Source organism: Rhinoderma darwinii, chromosome 3, assembly GCF_050947455.1.
Source record: "Rhinoderma darwinii isolate aRhiDar2 chromosome 3, aRhiDar2.hap1, whole genome shotgun sequence".
In the NCBI taxonomy this organism is placed as follows: domain Eukaryota; kingdom Metazoa; phylum Chordata; class Amphibia; order Anura; family Rhinodermatidae; genus Rhinoderma; species Rhinoderma darwinii.
The window spans coordinates 184185801-184206409 of record NC_134689.1 but is presented as its reverse complement, the minus strand read 5'-3'; the positions used below and the strand labels follow the sequence as shown (position 1 = coordinate 184206409).

Here is a 20609-nt window from a genome sequence, read left to right as displayed (position 1 = left end):
TATACTGTGCTGAGGCCGCTATGGGGGCATTATACCGTGTGGAGGGCAGCTATGGGTGGCATTCTACCGTGTGGAGGCAGCTATGGGGGCATTATACTGTGTGGATGCCGCTATGGGGGCATTATACTGTGTGGAGGGCAGCTGTGGGTGGCATTATACTGTGTGGAGGCCGCTATGGGGGCATTATACTGTGTGGAGGCTGCTATGGGGGCATTATACCGTGTGGAGGGCAGCTATGGGTGGCATTATACCGTGTGGAGGCAGCTATGGGGGCATTATACCGTGTGAATGCCGCTATGGGGGCATTATACTGTGTGGAGGGCAGCTGTGGTGGCATTATACTGTGTGGAGGGCGCTATGGGGGCATTATACTGTGTGGAGGGCAGCTATGGGACATTATACTGTGTGGAGTGCAGCTATGGGGGCATTATACTGTGTGGAGGCCGCTACAGTTTCATTATACTGTGTGGAGGCCGCTATGGGGGCATTATACTGTGTGGAGGCTGCTATGGGGGCATTATACCGTGTGGAGGGCAGCTATGGGTGGCATTATACCGTGTGGAGGCAGCTATGGGTGGCATTATACCGTGTGGAGGCAGCTATGGGGGCATTATACTGTGTGAATGCCGCTATGGGGGCATTATACTGTGTGGAGGGCAGCTGTGGGTGGCATTATACTGTGTGGAGGGCGCTATGGGGGCATTATACTGTGTGGAGGGCAGCTATGGGACATTATACTGTGTGGAGTGCAGCTATGGGGGCATTATACTGTGTGGAGGCCGCTACAGTTTCATTATACTGTGTGGAGGCAGCTATGGGGGCATTATACTGTGTGGAGGGCAGTATGGGGACATTATATTGTTGGGAGGCACTATGGCAGCATGATATGGTGTGGGCTGATCTGGGTGTGTATGGGCGGGGATAGGGTGGGGTTAGAGGTATGGCTTAACAGGGAGAAAATTTCCGCTGCTTCGGTTGTCCCTCTTTAGAATACCTGAAAGTTGGGTGGTATGCTCGGTGTGTAGTTTTAGTCTAGTGCATTACTATGTCTAGTGTTTTTTGTTTTTGTTTTTCTTCGTTTATTTATAAAAATCTAGGTTTAGAACCAGCAATAAGATTTGATGTCAATCTACTTTATGAGTGCGGATCAAGAATAACCTAGAAGCACGATGATCCTTGAGAGTAATTTTTCAAGATAATTTTATTATGTATAATTCATATGCAATTATCTCTTGCAAGAGTTAATTGCATATGAATTATACATAATAAAATTATCTTGAAAAATTACTCTCAAGGATCATCGTGCTTCTAGGTTATTCTTGATCTTTATTGTGGGTTCTCTAGCCCAAACCTCTATAGCACCTACACAGCGTTTACTGAGGTGTGCATCCTTACATATTTGAAAATAATACTTTATGAGTGCAGCAGTCTGAAAGATTGTGAGAAGCATCTCAGAGAGGGGGAGAAATGCACATCGCGTGCGTGCGCGCGTGCGCATTCAAAACCGCCTCTGAACCAGAAGGGTGAAGAAGAGGGGAAGGGGTGCGTGAGAAATCCAAACAGGCAAAGATGAGGGAATGCTCTTAGAGAAGAAGTTTGAATAGAGAAAAGCTTGCAAACCGGGACTTAGTTACTTGCATGTAGACTCTTTTTTCAGGCACAAAGGTTTCCATAGCCTTTAAAGTAGTTGGTGCTAAGAGCTCCCAGAGCAGAATTTGGGGTCTCTATACTATGCCAGGCGTTCAGCCAAAAAGTTACATTTTGGAGGAGTATTATGAGCTGCTCTCAACCAATCCGTATTTCCTGCAGTGTTCCCAGCTATGCAGATTGACAGACCGAAGCTCACAATACTCCTCCAAAATGTCCTTTTCATCTGGATTCAAGGCATAATATACATCCTTGAAACTCTGGTTTTTGGATCTGTGGACCTTGTTTAAAGTGCCTTTGTCTCATGGTGCTGGTGCTTTCAGGGTTGCACGTTAAAACATTACTATAAGAAAGGGGTCATTTGACTCTGAGGATTTTCTCTTCTCAAACAGAACATATTTTTTGGATGTTTAAGGGTGCAGTCACACACGCCAGTTTTTATTGCAGAAATTAATGGGACTGAAAACCATTAAAGAATATAGATTGTGATTGACTAGGACTCGAGCCGTTCTGACTGCAGATGTCATGGCCAAAATTGGAACCTCACATTGTTTGTAGTTATGACTTGGTAATTGGAAGCCATTACTTTGTTAAAGAAAACTTTAAATAAGAAAAGTATGGTAAATAGAATGGTCATGAAGTCCTAAAAGATTTACCCTATGAACCAGCTCCTGAACCATTGGCAAACAAATTAAATGTATTCCTCAGGGGTACAATAAATATGACCACAAGATACTTATAAACTTGTCCTGACTGCAGAAAATAAAATGAGTTTGTCATATGGTAATGTAGCAGAAGCGTTAAATTCAGCTCCATACAGTAAAGGACATGTGTAAATAACCACTTATATGATAATACGAGTATATTCAAAGCTTTTCCCAATGATTAACAAAATTATATATTACCTATTGCATTAGGACATTCTTTTTTTCAGTCATGTTTTTACATTTAGACTATTTTTGTTTGGCTGCGTTAGTGTTGCCTGAATCTTGTCCATCTGTGTTGTAATTTTGCATGCACTGCCTAAATTTGTTTTGTATTTCTATGTAAAATGGAGACTGAGCAAATGTTAATGAAGTTAAGCCCGAAAAAGGATGATATGGTAAATGATACTAATGAAGTGATCGCACAACAGCAGCTTGAAAGTCCAACTTTAGAGAAAATTCTGGACAATCCGGAGTCTTCATCTGAATCTGATCTTCCTTGGGAGGAAAAATATGAAAAACTGTGGGTTGAAAAGGAAAAAAAGGATGTGAAATATCATTTTAAAGACATTACTGCTGAGCTGAAGCAAAAGTTTGGGGAAATGTCCAATAGAAAGAAAAAGACTTCTTCAAAAAGCGATAAAAGCCCAAATCGGAGTCCATCTAGACTGGATAATGGAGGCAAATATTTTGCAGAGGAAAAGCATACTTCATCCTCTGAAAAACTTCCATTGGCAGATAAACCTAAAAATTCAAGCTGTGTAGTAACTTCTCCATTGGCTGTTAATCGGGAGAGCGAAAGTTCCAGAAACCGTTATTCTGTCCAGCATAAAAACACGACTGGAAGCGGATCTCGGGAGCACTATGCTGTTAAAAATGAGCGCAACACTTTAGTAGAAAAAGACTATCCCTCTTCATTTAAACCTAATAATTCTGACTTTAAGTTTAGTGAATCTATTCCTTCTATGCAGAAGCATTTGGGAAATAAATTGTCATTGTCTCCTGAAAAGTTAATGAAAAATATCTCAAATCCAAGCTGTGAAATATTCGGTAATGTGGATGCTGAAAAAAATGAGCCATGCGGAAAGCATGAAGGGGGATTGAACCAAGTTAAAAACGATAGCCAGCATCAGCACACTAATGTGGAAGGTGAAGATGCGTCTAAAGACTTTGTCTATAAAGATCCTAGCAAGAATCTGGACAGACAACTGGATCAAGAGATGAGAAGATTTAAGAACGAGGTAGGAATGCTACAAATGGAATTCCTGAATTTGACCAGAGAGAGAGAACAACTACAGAAAGAGGTAGAGGTTTGCAATCTTCAGACCCTCTGTCTCTGCTTCTCTCTGAACACTAAATGAACTTTAATGTTTGTTTCTCTTGTCCTGTAGAAGGTTTCAGTGGAGCCTACATTGTGAACTTTGGGTGCCATCTTTCCTTCCATATATCTGTCATTAATTCTAGAAAAAAGGGATTATCATTGCATTGCCCTTTTTGCTGTGTGTGTGTGCTTCGGTTGCTTTCTCATCTTCCGTGTGCTGCATCCTACTTATGATTCATATTTGTTCTCGACTTTCATTGAGGCTTCTGTTGTGTGATCATTTTCATTAATCTCATAAAAGGTAAAAATCCATTGTGTGTTTTGCTTTATGTGCTTCATTTTCGTCATTCATTTGTCTTTTTTGTGCATTTGTGTTTAATACCATATCATTTATTGTTTTCTTTACCTTTGTGTAGGTTGGGGGAGAAATAGAAACTACTCAAAACAGACAAGTGGAATTGGAGAAGTTAAATGGTGGCGACAACAAGCCTGGACTACAAGTTGAGCCTAATATTCAACTGAAAGCAAAATCTAAAGCTAGCTCACATAAAGGGTAAATACATCCGAATTATATTGTTACCACATTACATTACCATTGGTTATATGTGTTAGTGTGGAATTTCTGAGACATTCCTTTGCTTTTGATAGAACTTTTTTTTTTTTTAAAGAACTTCTCATTTAATTAATCAAAATGATAGTAATTGCTATGGCAATATAATTGACCTGCTAGTTTTGCTTGGGTTTTATTTTGGAACGTGCTTTTTTTTATAATTTTTTTTTTTTTTGTTATTTTCTTCTGTAATGAATTTACTGAGCATCTTGTTTATCTCCTTTAGGAATAATGAAGAGGAAAAGTCTGTGTCCAGCCAAGCTGATGTTAAAGTATCTTCTAAAAAAGAAAAGAGTTTAGTGAATGGCAGCATGCTTGATGTATTTGATGACAGTAGCTTAAGTGAAATCTCACCGGAGGAGGATGGCAGGTATGGTAAAGTGTCACATCCTTGCAAGAAACAAAATTCACATACAGTAAATTTTCATAAAAGTTGCTACTTATTATAGACTTCTTTTGATTCAGTTGCACTTGGTATTGACTCCTATATATTCTAGTTTAGCAGCCCTACCATAGGCTTGTGCCCTTTCACACAGAATAGCAGCCTGGTTTGACAGCGTGTTTCAGGGGTGCTTTCAGAATATGTCACTCAGGCTTGAATGAAGTGTAGGTTTACCCCACAGCACCAAGAACTTGTACTGGTATTGGATAAAACAAAGGATTCTATCTGTTTTTACCAGAAGTTGATTATTAATTGGCCCCATTTTTATGAATAATCTTTTCGATTATGATAGCTATACTCCTTAATAGATCCTGTATTTGACCCTGAAAAAGTCCCCTTCTGTGTCTTTATTAACTTGATTTTAAAATTCTATAGAATTTATTTGTTTAAAGCTAAAGCGCTTCTGTCACCGTTTCTGTTTTGTTTTTGTTACAATCATTGTTATATCACAATATGTCTTATTGCGCTATTTTTCTGGAAATTTGACTTGGGGGTGATTAAAGGCCCTTTCATACGGGCCAATTATCGGGCAAATGAGCGTTCACAGAACGCTCGTTCCCGATCATTGCCCTGTGTAAACAGGGCAACAGTCAGGCGATGAACGAGCAAACGGCTTGTTCATCAGTTGATTGTATCGTTTATGTAGCCTAAAATATGGACCCTAAGTCACGGGTTTTTCCTTTGTCTATTGTGTGGACCTTCAATGAAGGCTTTGTCTAATCATGTTCACTCTCCTCCAGCGGTGAATGTGTCACATAATGGCCAATCGGCAAGTAAAAGAAGCCGCTAAATTTATATATTCTACAAAAGGTTTTTATGTTCTGAATCTGCATTTTCCCCTACGTTAATTGTTGTCGAACTTCAGCTCGTCTAGTACATAAATGTAATAGCACTTTTTATACTGTATTACTTCTGTTTGATACACACTCCAGCAGCTTGGTCATCTGAGATATCACAGAAAAGCTAGCAATACAGATAACATGAAAGACCGGATCGGCCAACAATCGAATGTGTTAAAAGCCGGCAGCCCAACAATTCCTCCAGTGGTAGATTTGGGGGAGGGGAGGTCAACCATGTATTATTGAATGTCTGACATCAAATTGTTCCCTCTCTCTATTAAAATGAACATGCATCCTTCGCTTAGTGTGCAGAAAGATATCTATCTTCTTCAGATGAAAGCTATATAAGGCTGTTTTCACATCACATTACAGCCCTACGTCATATACATCTGATAGTAGGCTGCAACATATCCCACTGTACAGGCATAGAGTGGTATACATTACCAATAGGTTCCCATTGTAAAAAAAAATAATATACAGTGCGGTGTAGCTTTTTCATCTGTATTTTTCTGTAAAGAATCTCGCAATCTACTACGCTTTTCTATACAGAGAAAAAGTTATGCCGACTATTTTAGCATACGGCTGTGAATGAGCCTATAGATACGTTTGGCGTATACGTCAGGAGCGTTCCTGGCACTTACACCAAATGTGGGGCTGTAAACGTGACCTGAAGAGGCTCTAATAAGTGTGACTGTTACATTTATCCTTGCACTAATAAATAATATGTAATATCATAAGTTTTGTTTTAATTGGCTGTTTGATTTTTCTTTCAGGACATCTGGTAAACGTACAGAAAAACAAAAGGTAAATTTATGTTTTTAATTTTGGGATTAAAATTATACAAGCTATAGTCCAATGTAGCCTTGAGCAATAAGGATAACCTCAGGTTAAATCTTTATCTTCTATGTTTGTTTATTTTAGGATGACATACTCTAAAAATGGAAAAAAATGTTTATTTTCCTGTAATCTGCTTTTTATTTCATGATGTATAAAAAAACAACAATGAAATATTGAAATTAAATGTTTGGCCTACACAGATGAATGAAGATATAGATTATTATTCTCAGTCCTCTGACACTGCCACTGAAGATTCTGAATTGCCTACTTCAGCTTTTACAAATGCCATGTTACTGATCAAGCAACTCAACCTTGATGGTCAAGGTAATAGAAGAATTATAAAGATTTTATTAAATGAATGTACCTGTCTTACTATGCATCATAATGTCTTAATAAGGTCAGAAACAGCATCTCTTTGCTTCCTAGATGCAAAGTTGAGCAACGTTCTAAATTCTGACATAAATCTGACAGAACACTGCTCATGTCGGAGGCTGGCTTATATGCTCACCCCATCCATTTTCTCAGTGTTAGACATACCCTTAGGTAGGTGAAGTAGGTTGTGCAAGGCAGATCAGACTGTGGTGAGGGAGGAAAATATCCACATTTTCCGGGAGGGCAGATCACACTAGCTTATCTTTATCAGAGTGAAGATAGGGAGGAAAGTACACATTCTATAAGTGGCGTGAGAAAGCAGTACAGGAATGAAGCTCCGCCGATGAGGAGACCTAGTGAATACAGCAGCATCCTGGAGTCACAGATCTCCGGTATTACTGGGAAGGACATGCCCATAGGAGAAAATTCTGAAATTAGGAGCATTTTGTAAACCGCATATTAGGGGGTCTGGAAATTAGTGTAGGATGAAAATTGCAGCCTGAAGCATTTTTTTTTAACTTCATATAACCACTAACGTTTAAAAATAATTTTTTCCATGTCAAAGGTTTCCATAGCCTTTAAGTGTTATTAAATGGTATTTTGCAGGTATTGATGATATATGAACATTACTTTGTATGTTAATATTATACTCTATCATGATGAAGTCTAGAATTACCTATCCTTGGAAGAATATTGCACTATGATTCAGGATGTATTTTAATGCAAACAAATTCTTATTTATTGGAATCAAAAAAATTAATTTTACTAGTTAATAATTTAATAAAAGTATGTATGTGCAGTTAAGTAATATATTATTTTTTTATGATCAATCTAATAACAATTTAATTTATATAATGGGCCTGATTTATCAAAACTAGCCTTGTTGCCCAAAGCAACCAGTCAGAGCTCAGCTTTCATTTCTTAGCCCGCTATGGAAAAATGAGAGCCACACTCTGATTGGCTGCTATGGGCAACAAGAATAATCAATTTGACCGTTTCAATAAATTATGACTGGTTTGCCAGTCAGTTAGTTGGGGTCCTCACACAGTGCCCCTTTAACAGTGGCAGCTGCATGTCCCCCATAAAGGTGACAGCCATTGCACTTACTCTTCTTCATAACATTGCAGTTCTGAAATGCATGTGTACGTACAATAGCAGGCATGAACAGCTTGGCAGGGAGCATTGCAGGTATCTTATGCCTGTCCCCTTTGCCAGCAATGTTGTAATAACAGCAGTAAAGGGAGCAGTGAGACCTGGGATCTCGTGTACCTTTCTCCAGAAGCCCAGTGCTGTGGGATGTAGGGGATGTTTTGGGGGTTTAATCATGTAATACTCATCCCTTTGTACCACCATCTACTCAAATATGTGCTCATAAAGGTGCAGATTTATTAAGCACTCTACACCAGATTTCTGTCGTAGAAAAGTCGCAATTTGCACAAAAACAGAGTTTTGCGCAAATATTTTGCAAATTTTATGCTTTTCTGAAAGGTAGGTCGGCTTAGCAAAAGGGAGAGTGGCCTGTCACAGCCTGAAAAAATTTGCTGTAATTTACACCAGCAACTGGCGGAAGTCTACGCCAGCTCGTATCTGGCATAGATTTTCCTTTCAGACGCACGGATGACTTGATATCTTTATATTAGGACTGGCGTATTAAAAGCCATTATTAATAAATCTGCCCCTAGGTGTTGTAATGTTTCTGGTTTAGCTAATAATATCTAATTATCTTTCTTTAGTGAAAGTTTTATTGTACTTGTAAGATTGCATTGGAATGCTGTATAGAAGACTTATTGTTTGGTAATTTAAAATTTTGCAATTCTCAATGCAAACTAGTGTATATTTTATTTGGTACCTTGTGCCACAAGCAACAGTTGCAGTTTATGATTGCTTCCTGCACCCCAGATTGTATGACATAAGGGTGAAAGAAAGACTAAGATATTTCGGATGCCACATGTTCGGATCTTCACCTCTGGTATTGTCTTTTGTTGTCAAACACAATGACTGGCCCGGGCCATCCATGTGATAAAGGGTCAGTTATTCACTTGAGTGGCCAGCATGTAACACATTTACCTCCCGGTTGCCTCTGCAGGGGAAATGTATAGCTGCAGCATACCCTGGGATAACAGATGATCGCTGGGAATTCCAGGAGCCAGACAAGTGTCAAACAGCTGTCTTTAGAGAAGGAGTTGTCTTCATGGGAACACCACCTTAATGGGGTTTGCTACTATTTCCAATTGAAAGTCAAACATTAAAATAGGCAACTTACAAATATGGCTGTCGATGGAGGGACACATGACAAGAGACCTCATTCTGCAATGTCTGATAAAACCCACTGCGCATGCTCTAGTTTCCTGACCGTCCAGAACCCATATAAGTGCAGAGGAAACTAGCACATGCGCGGTGGGTTTCATCTGAGATTGCAGACTGACGTCTCTTGCCATGTGTTCATCGATCGGCGGCCATATTAAGGATGGAGCGGTGCACTGTCAAGGGAGAAGGATATGAGAACCAGGGGGCATGGCTTCAAACAACGAAAACGCAGCAGAACTGATAAAAAGAATGTATTAGTAAGTTGCCTATTTTAATGTTTGATTCTCATGTGGAAATAGTACAGCTAAATTGGCAAACCCATTTAAAGGCTATGTACACCTTTTGAGGGCAATTTTTTTTTTAATCGATTAGTCAGTGTGCTTAGTGTAACTTTGTAAATAGTCTTAATTAAAATAAATCGTTTTACTTTTGGAGATACAGCTGTTCTGTATTCTCTATACAGAACAGCTGTATCGCTCGTTTTACACTGAATCCGTCAGTCATACGGACCTGACTGGTTCAGTGTCGGCGGATCCTGCGTGTCTCTGACACACAGGGTCCACCTGTAATCGATCACATTTAAATTATGAACTTAGATGTGATCGTTTACAGGTGCATCCAGCGTGTCACAAACCTGTAGGACCCGCAGACGCTGAACCTGTCAAGTTCGTGGGTCTAGTAGAAGCAGAGATGGGAATAGCACTCCTTATATTACCTGGTAGAATAGTCGTGCACACCAAACCAGGGGCATGGTTCCAGCCTCCCCAAAGTACAGAAAAAAATTGAACAGTAGGCAGCACTCAGTTAAAGGGAATGTGTCGCTAGAAATTATTATTATTTTATTTTTTTAGTTAAACAATTATCATTTAAGTGATTACACATTGTTTTAATCTTTTCACAAGTCCGGAAATATTATAAATTGGATTCTAATTTATAACATTTCCATGTTCTGGGCACTAGAGGGAGCAGTTTCCAAAATTGCAGCATGGTCAATGTGGTAAAGCAACCTCATTGCTTTATGCTGCAAATTTGGGGTAGAAACACACTCTCTAGTGTCCTCACATAATCCCCCCCTCCCTTATTCTCGCTAGTGCCAGGAGAAGGAGCGGGTTGAATCTTCAAAACTCCTACACTGTATGCCGCCATTTTCTGAGCGAATGCACAGTGTAGGAGGATTAGATACAGTGTTAATCAGACAGTATAACACGAACATAATACACACATCACATACACAAACATAACTTCCCTTCTCCTGCCGCCTCCGCTCCTATTCCTTGTGTCTTCGCTTCCTTGAACATATGACTGTCCGGCAGCAGCTTCCGGTCCACATGAAAATGGCTCCGGATTTCGCTCTGCTAACGATCTCCCGTTCGCATTCTCTATGGGGTTGTATGTGCCGCATTCCATCTCTGTATGTGTCGTTAATCGACACATACAGAGATGAAAAAAAAAATGGCAGCCCCCATAGAGAAGTAAAAGTAAGAAAAAAAAAATAAGTAGAACACAAATAAATGAAATTTATTTTAATATCCTACTAAAAGCAATATTCTAAAAAAAAAAAAAATGTCATGACACCTTCCCTTTAAAGTGTAAATGAATCACCAGTGGTTTATTCCAGTATACAGCGACGTTTCGGCTTGTGTAGGCCTTTATCAAGGTTGCGGGACTGACGCATTCAGTGTAAAAGGAGAGATACAGTTGCTCTTTATAGAGAATACAGAACAGCTGCATCTCTAAAAGTAATTATTTTTTTTTTAAATAAAGACTACTTACAAAGTTACTAAACACACTGACTAATCCATTTGTTAAAAAAAAAAAGTGCCCTCAAAGGTGTCCATAGCCTGTAAGCCTTTAATAGTACGCAGTATTAATAATATGGTACAACATTACTTCAATGGTTGTTGGCCTTGGATTGATCAAATCTATATATATTTTTTCTTTTTAGATTCATTGAAGTTTTTGAAAATTCAAAATATTATACAGGAGTACGAACGGGTAATAGAAAAAGAAAAGGGACGACGTGCACTTTTGTCAAGGGAAGTAAAGAAATTGCGTAGGGAACGCAAAGAAGTACAACAAATTATGGAAGAAAACCGAGAGGTCAAATTTTTGTTAGAACATCACAAAGTAGAATGGGAAAGTGACCTAAACAATTTAAGGTTAGAATATTGTTTTTAGCCATTTTCCAAAATACAGATTGTGAAGGCTTATTGTTTATTGCCATTATCTTGTAGTGGAGCTCTTATTTTACCCCTGTAATTTGTATGTTGTCCCGTTTCTTGCATGGGATTCCTTCAGGTACTCCAGAAGGTTTCCTCCTATATTCCAAAAACATACTGATCAGTCAATTGGCTTCGATGTAAAAATATTCATAGTATGTTATGTAGTAGTGAACCAAATAAATTGTTAACCTCCCAATAAATGTTTGTCATTGCCATCCATCACTATGACTACTGCCTGGATGGTGCTGCAGCTTTTAGCACAATCCTGTAAGACCGCCTAACCAGACACCGCTGACACTGTGGACATTGTTGTGACTTGTGGCCTTTTATTCTTCACTTGATTATTTTAAGCATATTTAAAAAAAAAAATTATATATATATATATATATAATTCCTCTGCATACACCAGTCCAGTACTGAGACTATACTCATATTTAATGACCTTTTGATCAAGTCAAATTTTTTTTCTAACACTATATAATGCATTTCATAAAAATAAAAAGACCCCAAGCCATGTCCATAGCCTTTAAAGGATACTTCGACTAATGTTGCAAACCACATCTTCCGCCAGAGGTTAAGAAGAGACCGCAAAAGAGTGTGGGCAGTCCGGTTACCTAGGCAACATTACGATGCCGAAAGCCTTTCCTGCAAAGCTGCTTTTCAGGTTCATCTTTTGGCTTTATCCAAATGCCTAAGCAAACCAGGCCGTCTGCTCTTTCGGTCATATCTTCCGCAATCACTTTTTAACTTCAAGCTGGAAAAGCGGGCAGGAACCCCCACTTCCCCAGTAGACACAGCGGACTCATCCTGCCACTTCACCAGTAATAATAGCAGCCTACCCAATTCTATTAGTGGGTCACTCACCTCTTCACATGAATTTGACACCAGGTGTAAGAAAGGCAGGGAAAGAAATGCTGCGGCCAAGGACGATTTTCTAATTGCGGTGGCAGATATATATATATTTAATTCTTTTCCCCAACCCTGCTTATGTGCTACATTGTATGACCTAAAACAAACCTTGTTTTTGTATTAGACTTTCTCTTAAACAAGAGGAAGAAAAACGGAAGAGTGCAGATATGCTGTACGATAAAAGCAAAGAACAACTAAGAAAAAAGGAGGATCAGTGTTGCAAAGAGATGGAGGAAAAGCAACATCTTGAATTGACCTTAAGAAATTTAGAACTTGAAATAAGGAGCATGAAGAACAATGTAAAACAGGTACTATAGATACTGGGTGTTGCACTGTTGTTTTCTTGTGTCATCTTGAACTTCCCAGCAAAATTTATATTTTTTTTATTTTGTGTATTTTGAGACTTTCCTAATTTGGAAACCCTGCGTAGAGCAGGAAAAAAAAAAATCTAACAAGTTAGGCTATGTCTGCGTTTTCTTCTGACACTCTGCTCATGTGTCTCCGTTGTAGATCCCGTCTGATGTGACGGGAGGAATAGCGCTGCTTGTAGCACTGTTCCTTCCTTCAAAATGATAGAAAACAACATAACGAACCCCATTGTGAGTCATTGGTATCCATTGTACGACTAATCCGGCACTATTTCCTGGTTTCATGAATCTAAAAAAAACAGGACACGGTTGTGAACTGAGCCTTGCACTGGCAAAGCTTCATATCCGTGTCATAAAGATGAACATTATCTGCTAGCATGCAGCTTAGTTTAGACTTCTATTTAATAAGAAAAAATCAAGTCTAATTGATCTTCTGATATTCCGTAGATACACGTGAGAAGATCATATGAAAGGGCTTTATAAAGAGCCCAAACTCCCTTGACATAAATTTGTTACTTAAAGAGGCTCTGTCACCAGACTAAAAATGCCCTATCTCCTACATCATTTTATGTGCGCTGGAATGTAGTTAACAGCAGTGTTTTTTTATTTTGAGAAACGATCTTTTTCCAGCAAGTTATGATCTTTATTACATTTATGCAAATTCCTTTCTTAATGCCCAAGTGGGCGTTTTTTAACTTTTAACCAAGTGGGCGTATTACAAAGAAGTGTATGACGCTGACTAATCAGCATCATACACTTCTCTCCATTACACCCAAGCTTGTTTCACTGAACAGCATGATCTCGCGATACCATTCTGTGACGTCACTTCCGCCCACAGGTCCTTCATCCCTGCGTTTGAAGACTGAACATAGATCGTCTCCAGGCGTATGAGAAGTTACAGAAACGAATTTGCATAAATGTAGGTCATAACTTGCTGAAAAAAGATTGTTTCTCAAAATAAAAAACACTGCTGTTCTGTACATTCCAGCGCTGATAAAATGATGTAGGAGATAGGGCATTTTTATTCTGGTGACAGAGCCTCTTTAAAGGGGTATTCCCAACTTTTGACATTTGACATCTTCACAGGATATGACATAGATGTCTGTTCCCCGTTTTGACTGGTGTGGTGGTACAGAAGCATCCGAGCAATGGTTGCTTAGCTCTTTCTGTAACTGCCATTGAACAGAATGGAGAGTGTCAATGAGCTTTCCCTTACATCTTCTTAGATCAAAGTGAGGATTGCGGCATGTCTTAAGAGAGAGGGGGGAAACATTCTCTACGGAAATATTAGGCAATGTTTACTCTCTCCCTTGGGCCACAGTTTGATCTTCCTTTTGATCTAAAAACACATGTGGGGGAATGCGTCTTCTGTACGTGATGTAAAAGATTTGCTCGACCAGAGATTGTTAGGTACTTTGGTTAGTGCTGTTTTAGGAGAATGTAAAGCACAAACACCAGATTGGGGCCCAATAGAGAGCTAGTAGAGGTAATTGATCAGATGAGAATACATACGTCTTGAGCATTGAGGTGACCATAGCATGCTTAAATAGAGAAGGGAAATTTCCAGATGAGAGAAAAAAAAAAAGTTAACAGTTTTAGTTATATAGGGAATAACATCTGGTGGCAAAACACAAACAAAATGTGAGCCGATGGGGTCAAGAGGACAGGTAACTAGGTGAACAGAGAAGAGATGTGCAGAAACTTCATCCATGTCACAGGGTCCAAAAAAGGGGGTGCAAGAGGGAACATGAGTGCTTACTTTTTTCTTTTCATCACTTCATTAATAAGACCCTTCTAATATATATTATTTGTAAGTTTTATGTAACATGACTGAGTAGTGGGGACCTTGGCAACTTCTGTGCTGCACATTCTGGTTGTCACAAGTATATATAAGATTAATTCCATCTTTAAGAGGCTCTGTCACCAGATTATAAGTGCCCTATCTCCTACATAATCTGATCGGCGCTGTAATGTAGATGACAACAGTGGTTTTTATTTTGAAAAACGATCATTTTTTTAACAAGTTATAAGCAATTTTAGATTTATGCTAATTAGTTTCTTAATAGACAACTGGGCGTGTTTTTACTTTTTACCAACTGGGCGTTGTACAGAGAAGTGTATGATGCTGACCAATCAGTGACCAATCAGCGTCATACACTTCTCATTGTTCCAGCCCAGTGTGATTGTGCAGTGAAAGAAGCTGGGCTGGAACAATGAGAAGGGTATGACGCTGATTGGTCAGCGTCATACACTCCTCTGTACAACGCCCAGTTGGTAAAAAGTAAAAACATGCCCAGTTGTCTATTAAGAAACGAATTAGCATAAATCTAAAATTGCTCAAAAATGATAGTTTTTCAAAATAAAAACCACTTATCTACATTACAGCGCTGACCAGATTATGTAAGAGATATGGACTTATAATGTGGTGACAGAACCTCTTTAAATGACGTGGCCTGCATGATGACATTCTTGGAATCGAATATCAAGATAATCTATCCAGTGTCTCTTAAAGGATACATGTCAGCAGATTCATACTATCCTAACCCCGGGCAGCATAATAGAACTACAGTTACCCGGATTACATAAAACTGTTTTACTCTGAAGTGCTGTGGTGTTTCAGAGAAAATATAGTTTTAATAGGTGACGGACTTGGGGAGAAGTTTCGAATGGGCGCCTTTTCTTCCCTAGGCTCAGGTTTGACAGGTCTCTCCCTATATACATATTGGGAGATACTTGTCAATTAGTATGAGTCGGGCAGGTAAAAGTCAAGGGGAGAGCCACCAAGCAGATCCTTCTTCCCAATACTTCTCTGACATGCCATAACGCTTTAGAGTAAAACATAGTTTTATGGAGTAAGGGCACATGCCTATATATATTGTCACCCACTGTTAGGACTGCATAGATCTGTTCACAAGTTCACTTTAAAATTGCCACATTACATAACCACTAGGTGTATTGTTTTTTCTTCAATTCTTTATTTTTTATTTTAAAGGCTGAAGAAGAACGGAATAAAGCACAGCGGTTATATGCACAAGAACTTAATGCCAGAGTACTTAATGAAGGTGCTTTAAATAACTTGAAGAAAAAGAATGAAGAGGAAGAAGCCAAAAAAATCAAGAATAAACATGTTGAGGTACTGTAGTAACCTGATATTCATTATTTGATAAAAGTTAGACGTACATTTCACTAATTTCTGTGATGTTTAATTTGGCAGGAGAGGATCTGTCACCTTTCCTGACATGTCTATTTTTGGTAAATACTTGTATTCTCCATGAAATCACAATCTTGGAACATCTTATCTTAGAACTCCTAATTCCTCCTAAAAACGGATGTAAAGGGGATTGGTAACCGTTATCAATTTATTCAAAGGGGCTTGTCCCTACACAGTCATAGGGTCAGTTCACACAGAGTTTTTTGGTGCTGATTTTGATGCGGAAACCGCATCTGAATCATAGGCAAAAAATGGGCCAAGTCACTCACCAGTGATTGGGAGTCCGGAGTTTGTATTTTTTCCGGGCAACTTTTGGCAAAGTTCTAAGAAAAGATGCTGCAGAATTTTTACTTTATTAAGAAAACAATTATTTATTAAAATAGACATGTCAGGAGAGGTGACAGTAAGTCTTTAAAGATCGCAAAAAAAAGTATTCTGTAAGCATATTTTGTTAAGATTTTATGGTATTATCTGGGATGTTTAAACAAAAAAATAAACTTTTACGGAATGTTTACTGTTGACTGGACTTGGGCTAGGTATGTGTGCTAGGCTACTTCTGAAAGCTGAGACATAACTTCCAGATTAGACATGAAGGGGATGAGGATCGAGATATTTTTTGTATAGGTCTATGTTTATTCCTGTGCAATTGAGGAAGAGTGGGGAAAACGCTGGCAGTTTCAGCAGGGAGAGTTCTGCCCCATAGGAGGGATTAAAAGCTAAAAACTCACCTCCATGACCTGACTCTTATGATCATAAGGATGTAATGGGTGATCAGCTTGTGGCAGTGGGCGATGGGTGGGGCAGACATGAGAGCGCGGTTTCCATATGCGTATGCAGGAAGTTGCGGTAGCACACAGATTTCACACACCTGAATTGTAGGAGGTTAAATCCTGAGTTGGTTCACAAAATGGCAACAGGAGGGCATTGGTGCAGATAAGCCGTTTAGCAGGCTACCCTTCTTTATTGTCTCCATTTTTGGAAACCTAGGCAGGGAATTGGGCCCAAGAATTTGTCAGTGCTTGATAAATTACATCTCGTCTTACTGCTAGCTAGAGCATCCCATTTGAGCCTGTGTTTACACTATGTCTCCGTAAGAATTCTGTCCATCGTGATGTAACCTCGTGTAGTTGTATCATTGCCATGACTTCCTGTGCAAGCAGTTGGACAATTCTGCTATATGAAGTTATGTCACTATGGACACCACATCACTGAGGCCTAATGTATAAAATTTTAAGGTTAATATATTAGAAATATTTCTTACAGGGTTTTGGGGGGAAATGTCAGAATATCAGTAAAACCCCTTTTAATGAGAAGCACCCTATGTACCCTCAAAGTTCTATTTGTGTACTTGCTGTCCATCCTGAGATCCCTCGCCATCTTGTTTCAGGCTTTTGGTCCTACATGAAGACAATGAGGGATCTCGGGAATTAAGCAGATAAGTGTAATCTAGGGGGTGATTTACTTTGTAACTGTGTAGACCAGTATTGTTTTTTTTTTTCTCTTTTCTTGTAGATATATTTGTTTCGGTACATTCACTATCATTGTTCCTTTAGATGATGTCCTATATAGGTTGATATGACTGCACCCGACCTGTGTCTGATATGTGGCTTTATAATTACTAATGGTCATGAATTTTGGCCTATATTTTTTATTTACAATATGTGGTTATACTTTCTTGGTAAAAGGAGTTTTTATTTGCCATATTATGCAAGATCTTTAAATGAATGGATCCTTAATTTACACATTGCTTGTATGTGAACTGTTAGATGTTCTTTACAAATAGAATATAAAAAGACAGAAATTACTATTTTTCCTTACACTGACAGAATTATTATTTTTTTTTCTGTGCCGTCTCATTATAGGTGTTCCGTGTCATACAGTAAACTGACGGAATTTTTTCCTTTACTTTTGTTAGCAGGTACTTAGCCAGTCTTCCGAAACAAATGGGAAGGAAGTAGATTTAACCATGAGAAACCTAACATTGCAAGAGGAAGTAAACGGTCTTAAAGTAGAACTAGATAATATGCGTTCTCATTATCAAGAAGAGGAGAATAGATATATGGATAAAAGTGAGATGTTAAAAGAAAAGATCGAAGATCTAAGAAAAGATCTAAAGATGAACGAGGAAACATTAACCCAAACTGTAATTCAGTACAATGGACAGCTGAATGCCCAGAAGACAGAGACAGCCATGATGTGCTCTAAAATTGAGCATGAGAAGCAAAGCAAGGAAAGGTTAGAGACTGAATTGGAGACAGTACGATCTCGGTTGAACTCTACTTTACAGGATCTTGAAAGAAGTCAAGCATTAAAAACTGACACTGATCGCACACTGCAGAGAGAACGAGATGAGTGGCTGCGATCTAAAGACAAATTAACTCATGAGTTGTCCAACTTGCGTGAAAGCCACAGCAACTTGTCCCAGCAGCTTAGCCGAACTGAAGCCAAGTTAAATAGTTTGGAAAATGAACTCCATAGAACTGGGCTTTCTCTCCAAGATAAAACCCTTCTTTTAGATAATGCAAAAAGAGACTTGACGCAGGCCCAATCCAAAATAAAAGACATTGAACAAGCCCTCCAGGTGGAAAAGGACCACAATAACAAAAACTCGGTAAAGCAAGAGTCAGTGCAGGAGAGACTGGTCCAGATTACTAGTGAGAACATGCAGCTTCGTCAGCAGCTAGAAGATGTGCAGAATAAGGGCATCATCAAAGAAAAGACAGTCACTGATGCTCAAGACCGCTTTACTGAGATCTACAGTGATCTGCGGGCTGACACAGAAAGACAAGTTCACATAGTTGAAGAGAGAAACAAGGATTTGATTACGAAGTCTAATGACCTAAGGGAACAGCTTTATAAGCTCGAAACGGAGAAAGTAGACCGTGAGGTAAGAAGCATTTCAAATGTGATATTTGGTTTGAAAATTTACCCTTTCCTGATGGTAGCTGAGCCAAGTTGTCAAGTAAACACACAGCTGACACCCCGCTGCAACGGGCAGTTTTGAAGCGAACTCCGATCCCAGGCGTTTAAACCCTTTATATGCTGCGGCACCCGAGTGGATTTACTGAAGGAGGCGCCCTCTGTAGGCCCATCAGTGTCCCCGCGATGATATTGTGCGTTTCTACTGGATTCCCTGGCAGCCAGGGGCCCAACAAAGGCCTCCAGGCATGCCATGGACAAGGGCCTGATAGGCGTATTACACTGCAATACACACTATTATTGAAGCAATCAAATGATCGCATTTTAAGTCTTAGAGGGACCAAAACAAATTGCAAAAAAAGAATTATAATGTTTATGGCAAAAAAATTTCTCCCCGCAAAATGTTTTATTATGAAATACTACACGTAATTTGTATCGCCGCTTCCATAACGATCACCCTATTAAAACCATCAACTTGTTCCGCAAAAGACAAGCCCTCATAAAACGAAGTTGACAGTAAATAAAATGTCATGGCTCTTGAATTGCGATGACGTACTTTTTTTGTATTTTAGTTTTTTTACATTACTTTAAAGAGAAAAGGGGTTTTGAACTTTTAATATTTAAAAAAATGTTGTACGTTTTATTAAGAACTTTAACTGTTTTTCACATTTTATTTTTTTCAGTCTTCCTCGCGGACTTGAACAAGCAATCGTTTGATTGCTGGTACAATACGCTGCAATACCTTTATGTATTGCAGTGTGTTGTCGTTTTTACCGGAACCCTTTTATGCCCAGGGCTTAATAGGAGCACAAAGATGGCAGACCTGGGGGCCCTGTCGGAGGCCCCCCCCCCCACTCTCCCGCTAACCGCTTAGATGCTGCGGTCGCTATTGACTCCTGCATCTATGGGGTTAAACGGCCTGGATTGAAGTCCTCTCCTATCCCAGCCGTTACAGTGAAGTGTCGGCCAAATACTTGATGAATATAGAGCGGGCTTAACCCGTGAGCTCACTCCATGCTCCTCATTCGCTTCCATGACATACAGCTACGTCATAGATTGTTAAGACCCAAAATAGCTGTGCCCTTATGGGGATAAAGGGGTGATGGGATTAGAAAGAAAAAAAACTATTTTTTTTTTCTCCAGACACTGCATTATTTTTATCTATAATCTCTCAGTCCTGTTTAAGTGAACAGGGCTGAGATGCAGCACCAGACTTCTCTGTTGACACCATGTTTGGTGTGTAGATTCTGTGTATGTATTGGGAGAGACTCCGGACGCACACGCTGAACGGATCCAATAGACCAGAGATAAGTTGATGTACCGGTGTATATGCTGGACGTAAAAGAAACATGTCTGGAGAAAAAAAAAAGTGTATACCCTTTATTATTTTACAAATCTGTTAAGCCATTATCATATAGATTACTGTGTGAAGATATGACTTGCAGTAAGACAGTTGGCCCACATGTCCTGATTTTTGCAGCCGATCAAACTTTCTGCTGCTCATAATTTATTGGTTCACATTTCCTATTACTATTGCTATCAAATTTGAGTAGATGTGTGAAATGGATTTGGAAGTAGACTTGTTCAAAACTATTTCTAAAATACAAATGAATATTTTTCTCCTAGAGCTCTGTAAGACAACTTCAACAGGAACTTGCTGATACTTTGAAGAAGTTGTCTATGTCTGAGGCATCTCTTGAAGTTATAACACGTTATCGAAATGACCTTGAGGAAGAGAAGCAACACCTTCAAAAAGAACTAGAAAAGTTCCGAACTAAGGTATGGAATGTGGCTTTAGGCCTTGTACACACGGCATGTATTCAAAACATTCTTGCCGCGTTTTAGGCGCCAAAAAACGCATCAAAAAACGCTTGCTTTAAGCTTCCCATTGACGTCAATGG

At 39.2% G+C, this 20609-nt stretch overlaps 1 protein-coding gene across 6 annotated transcripts in view; it reads left to right on the top strand.

Moving 5' to 3' along the window:
• ANKRD26 (ankyrin repeat domain containing 26) overlaps window positions 1–20609 on the top strand; it is a 99967-nt gene that overhangs the window by 60112 nt on the left and 19246 nt on the right. For 3 of the 6 annotated variants that reach the window (XM_075857137.1, XM_075857138.1, XM_075857134.1), the window contains 10 exons: window positions 2705–3655; window positions 4089–4225; window positions 4509–4652; window positions 6337–6367; window positions 6601–6724; window positions 11025–11238; window positions 12335–12518; window positions 15571–15711; window positions 17705–18676; window positions 20335–20487. In XM_075857137.1, coding sequence (XP_075713252.1) covers window positions 2705–3655; window positions 4089–4225; window positions 4509–4652; window positions 6337–6367; window positions 6601–6724; window positions 11025–11238; window positions 12335–12518; window positions 15571–15711; window positions 17705–18676; window positions 20335–20487 — 3051 coding nt within the window. The remainder of the gene's footprint in view (window positions 1–2704; window positions 3656–4088; window positions 4226–4508; window positions 4653–6336; window positions 6368–6600; window positions 6725–11024; window positions 11239–12334; window positions 12519–15570; window positions 15712–17704; window positions 18677–20334; window positions 20488–20609) is intronic. The other 3 variants (XM_075857136.1, XM_075857135.1, XM_075857139.1) reach the window with 3 other exon arrangements.